Source organism: Coffea eugenioides, chromosome 11 (genome assembly GCF_003713205.1).
Source record: "Coffea eugenioides isolate CCC68of chromosome 11, Ceug_1.0, whole genome shotgun sequence".
In the NCBI taxonomy this organism is placed as follows: Eukaryota; Viridiplantae; Streptophyta; class Magnoliopsida; order Gentianales; family Rubiaceae; genus Coffea; species Coffea eugenioides.
In genome coordinates, this window is record NC_040045.1 from 7,880,705 (window position 1) to 7,885,269 (window position 4,565).

The following is a 4,565-nucleotide window of genomic DNA, read 5'->3' on the forward strand; positions in this document are numbered from 1 at the left end:
GCGCTGCTACCTAGCAAGTCAATTATGATATGGTACATTTACTTATTTTTTTATGAATTTTTAAAGTATATGCTGAAGTAAAGTTCATGATAGTGGCTTCTTTAATTAATGGAAGATGAATTGTTCTGTAGATGCTAAAATCTCTTAAGGTTGAGAAGCTCATAGTAGCTGCCATTCTGAGTACAATTGAGATTTGGAAAGCAAGTTTTGGCTTTACAAATTTGGAAGACCATGATAAACAAAGTTTGAGCAAGATTAAACTAATGGCAGTTCCTGGAACTAAATATCTAAAGAGGTCTGTATGTGAGAATTAAGAACAAAAAAGACTGACCCCGTGACTAGGCAAGTGATATGTCCTCTATTTTGGTGGAGATTGCTTTTATTTCTCTCTTTAGAAAGTGATGAAATAGGAACTAATTACGCACTTAAACCACCAAGGCCGATGATGCAAGAGGAGGTTGCTCCTGAGGAGATCTTCTATGCAATCTAGGCAAAAAAAATTGACAGGGCTCGTCCTTTGACAGGGCTCAATTAGAATAGAAATACAGATGGTGTCTGATGAGAAAACACAAAGTAAGACCAAGGTAGTAGTTTGCATTATCAAGGACCTAAGACAAAAGTTCACTCCACAACCTATCTGCGGACAACAGCCTAATGAAGTTGCTTATAACGGGAAGGAATGACTTGCTAGATGCCGGAATTCTTAGTTAACTAATTAAAATGTCAAAGATGTAACCATAGCCAGTAGTTTGCATGATCAACTAAGGAAGGTTTGCCATGATGGAGTGGTGTCAATGTGAAATTACTCCAACTTGTAATAGTAGTTTCTGCGTACAATCTCAATAGTTGTATGCTATTACTTAAAAAAAATTAGAATTCTTTCCAGACCAATAGAAAAAATGAAATGGATGTACATCTCTACAGATTAGAAATGAAATTCTTTTATTCTTTAATGGTACTTTGGACATCAATTTCCCTGTAGCTCGATGTTCCTCTGTTTTCTGATTGGGCCTGGCCTTATTTTTGTTGGTCTTTACCGTTGCTTTCAATAGGGGAAGGGATGTAGTTGTAAATACAATAAGCTCATTCCAGTTGCTGTTTATTTTCATAATAAGAACAAATAGCAATAATGGTTTCAGCAGCTGTGGTAGCAGTAGGGATAACAGTCCTAATGGGTTTTCAGTTGGAGGCAATAATTGGCATACATCCATAGGTTTTCTCAGAATTAGAACTGAATTTGGATCCATAGGCTATTGTTAAAGTCTGTGCCAGACTCACCTTTCTCTGATCATCAAGTTCTTCAATGGTAAAAGTATTTTGTAAGCTTTCTTCAACTGATATATAATTGTTTTTTCTATTTCATTATAAGAGTTTCTTTTCGCTTGCAGACAGCTTTTTCTAGTAAATATTTGATAATTGGCCTTCATACTGCTCATGATTTTGCAGATGTTTATGGTTGTGGAATGGGAGAAGGAGGATCTTCCTTTTTCAACAAAATTATTTTTTCTTTTAAATTGTGGAGATTTGATCTGGTAGATTATAGTGTTCATTTCACTCATTAAAGGCAATATTTGATCTTTTAGCAGTTACTTTAAGAGATTTAAGCTTCAATTACTTGGATTCAAATGAAAACATGTGCTTTAATCTTAAAATTTGTGGATGTTTACTGGGTGTTTCAGGAGATTGTTAGATTGCAGGTCGTGTAATTAGATAGTGAACTTCCTATGGAAGATGAGGGATGAGTTTGTGAAAAGTGTTCTTGCTTGAACTTATGTTTCATGTCGAAATGGAAGTTAAAAGGTTGTGAATGTTCCTATATTGAAAAGTATTTGTGCAGTTCAATGAAATTCATTTGTGGGTATATTTGGAAATGAACAGAGACATAAGCCTTCATCTATTTTCTTGTTGACATTTTCCTTTTCAATTTATGAAGGGTAAAAGTGGCATACAAAGGTACCACACTAATTAGAGTTGGTCAAGCTGGGTGCTTGGAAGATGTGTAGAGTAACATTTAGGTTCATAAATGCTACTCTTCAGTAGCAGTGCACAAACATACACGTTACACTGTAGATGAATCGAATTGGCATGCATTGATTATGTCTGCTTTTCCTTAAATGGTACTTCCTCTGTTCCATTTTGATAGTTCTAGTTTTTTTTTCATACAGTTTAAGAAAAAATAATTAACTTTATTGGAAAAAAAAATTTAAATTATTATTTTTCTAAAATACCTTTACATTAAATAGAGTACAATTTTATATTAATTATTCATGGAAACTTGAATTGATGGTTTATGGGAATTTGAATTGATAGTTAAGAAAGAGTCAATCCTCATTTTACATGGGGTAGGTTCTATTCAATAACAATTTATAAGGTAGTTTATAGTATTAACAACCTACATTGAATAACGATATTTTAGAGAAATTAATAGACAACTACGTTCTTTAATTGAAAAGTGGACTACAATTTGGGACAGACGAAAAAGAAAAACGGACTATCAAAATAGTACAGAGGGAGTATTTGTTTCATAACATTAGTTCTATTGTAGCATGCATTCTTGTCTGTGCTACTAGATACTGACAGGGGTATAATAAGCTCCCGTACAAAACATTAGCATTGATGAACTACCCTATTGTAGATTAGTTTTCTTGAAAGCTGCTTGTGCTTTTTACAATGCTAAGTTTTACGTTAGAGCAGATTGATGATATATTTGAGCCCAAGTAAGCGGCGTTGAAAGCTTGTATATTCCCAAGATTTCACACGTCTATTTGTTGATCATTGATGTTAGTAAGGTACCTCTTTCTCTGCTTTTATGCAACCTCTTTTCCTTTTCCTAATCAGATAGTCTCTCTCTTCTTTTCGTTAAGTAGCATTCACATTTTCAAACTTATCTTGGACGTATAAAGAAGGGCAAATTATTCAATTGGCCCTTGAACTCTTTGTCTAGGTAAAAATAAGCCCTTCATCTATTTTTTACTGACTTTAAGCCCTCGAACTTGTAAAATTGGGCACTTGTGACCCTTTTAGCCAGTTTCTCCGATTTTGCAACCGGAAGGCCAATTCACACGAATGTTATTGTACTTCTTCAAAGGGCATTTTTGTCGCAGCTTTGGCAAGTTTCAACTTTCAACAGATCGAAGCAGAAAAATTCATCACTTCCGGCCAAGTCGTAATTTCACCACTTCAAATCCCATCCCGACCTCGGACTCCCCTACCCATTACCGTAATTTCAGCTCTCTACTTCCTCATCGGCGTTGCCGGAATCAGCTTCTTTCTCCTCGCCTTCCTTCACCCCAGGCCCGCTCCTATCTTCCGTTGTGGTCACATTCAGGACACTTTCAGAGCCTTCTATTCTCTTTCCAGCACTTGGCGACTCGGAGGAGGAGACTCTGGCATCGGAAATGCCACTGGCACGGAGCGGCGGAAGCTTCTTGGGTTCGTCGGAATTCAGACGGGGTTTTCCTCGTCAGATCGCCCGAGAAGCCTTGAGGAGTACTTGGCTCCCTTCTAAGCCTGAGGGTCTTCTTAGGTGTTTCCAATCGGTTCTTCTTTCCTTTTTTCTTTTTGTATGCATTGACCTTGAACTAGTTCAATTGAGCTGTTTTTCTGACGCAATCTAGTTTGCTGGGAGAAAAAATTTATAAACTAATCAAGAGGACAAAAGACTGGTCTAATCACTCTATAATCATGCGTTTCTACTTTGTCAAAAGAGGCAAAAGAATCTGGCTTTCGGTTGGTTACAAACCGTAGGATTTCCTATTATTGCCATCCCACTACTCATCTCCTATTTCCATGGCCGCAAAATTGAAAGGCCAAACACCAAGCTAGTATTGATGAAATATCCTCTATTCATTGCCGCCGCCGCCATCGGCCTCCTGACCAGCATAGGCGACTACTTGTACACCTACGGAATGGCTCGGCTCCCTGTTTCGACCTCTTCCATCATCATTGCTTCACAGCTTGCTTTCACTGTTGTCTTTGCTTTCCTTCTTGTCCAGCAGAAGTTTACTGCATATTCAGTCAACGCCATTGTTTTGCTAGCCGTGGGAGCTAGGGTTCTGGCTATGCACACCAGTAGTGACCAGCCCAAGGATGAGTCCACCAAGATGTATGTTTTGGGGTTCCTCATGACGCTTGCAGCCGCGGCTTTGTACGGCTTGATTTTGCCGGTGGCGGAGCTGATGTATCTCAAGACAAAGCAAGGTTAAAATCGGATGAGGGTCAGGTTGAGAAAGCGGCGGCGGCGAGGGTTTTGCAGAGGGAAGGACGAGGAGTTGTTCCCTTTTTGCTTAGAAGATGTGGACAAAAATGCCCTTTGAAGAAGGGCAATGGCATTCGTGTGAATTGGCCTTCCGGTTGTAAAACCGGAGAAACTGGCTAAAAGGGTCACGGGTGCCCAATTTTACAAGTTCGAGGGCTTAAAGTCAGCAAAAAATAGATGAGGGGCTTAGTTTTACCTAGACAAAGAGTTCAAGGGCCAATTGGATAATTTGCCCTATAAAGAAATATACAACTTTACCGATTCAAAGCTCAATTGTTCAGTGTTTTGAATCTTCAGTGATGAGTAC

At 38.3% G+C, this 4,565-nt stretch overlaps 1 protein-coding gene across 1 annotated transcript; it reads left to right on the plus strand.

The window, feature by feature from the left end:
- The first annotated feature begins 3,830 nt into the window (after positions 1 to 3,830).
- On the plus strand, positions 3,831 to 4,205 carry LOC113751909 (purine permease 1-like). Its single transcript, XM_027296054.1, has one exon. It carries the CDS (start codon positions 3,831 to 3,833, stop codon positions 4,203 to 4,205), a length of 375 nt encoding a protein of 124 aa, XP_027151855.1.
- Positions 4,206 to 4,565: the final 360 nt, after the last annotated feature.

Coding starts and splice junctions, on each gene's coding strand:
- LOC113751909 (XM_027296054.1), top strand. CDS start 3,831: ATGAAATATCCTCTATTCATTGCCGCCGCCGCCATCGGCCTCCTGACC.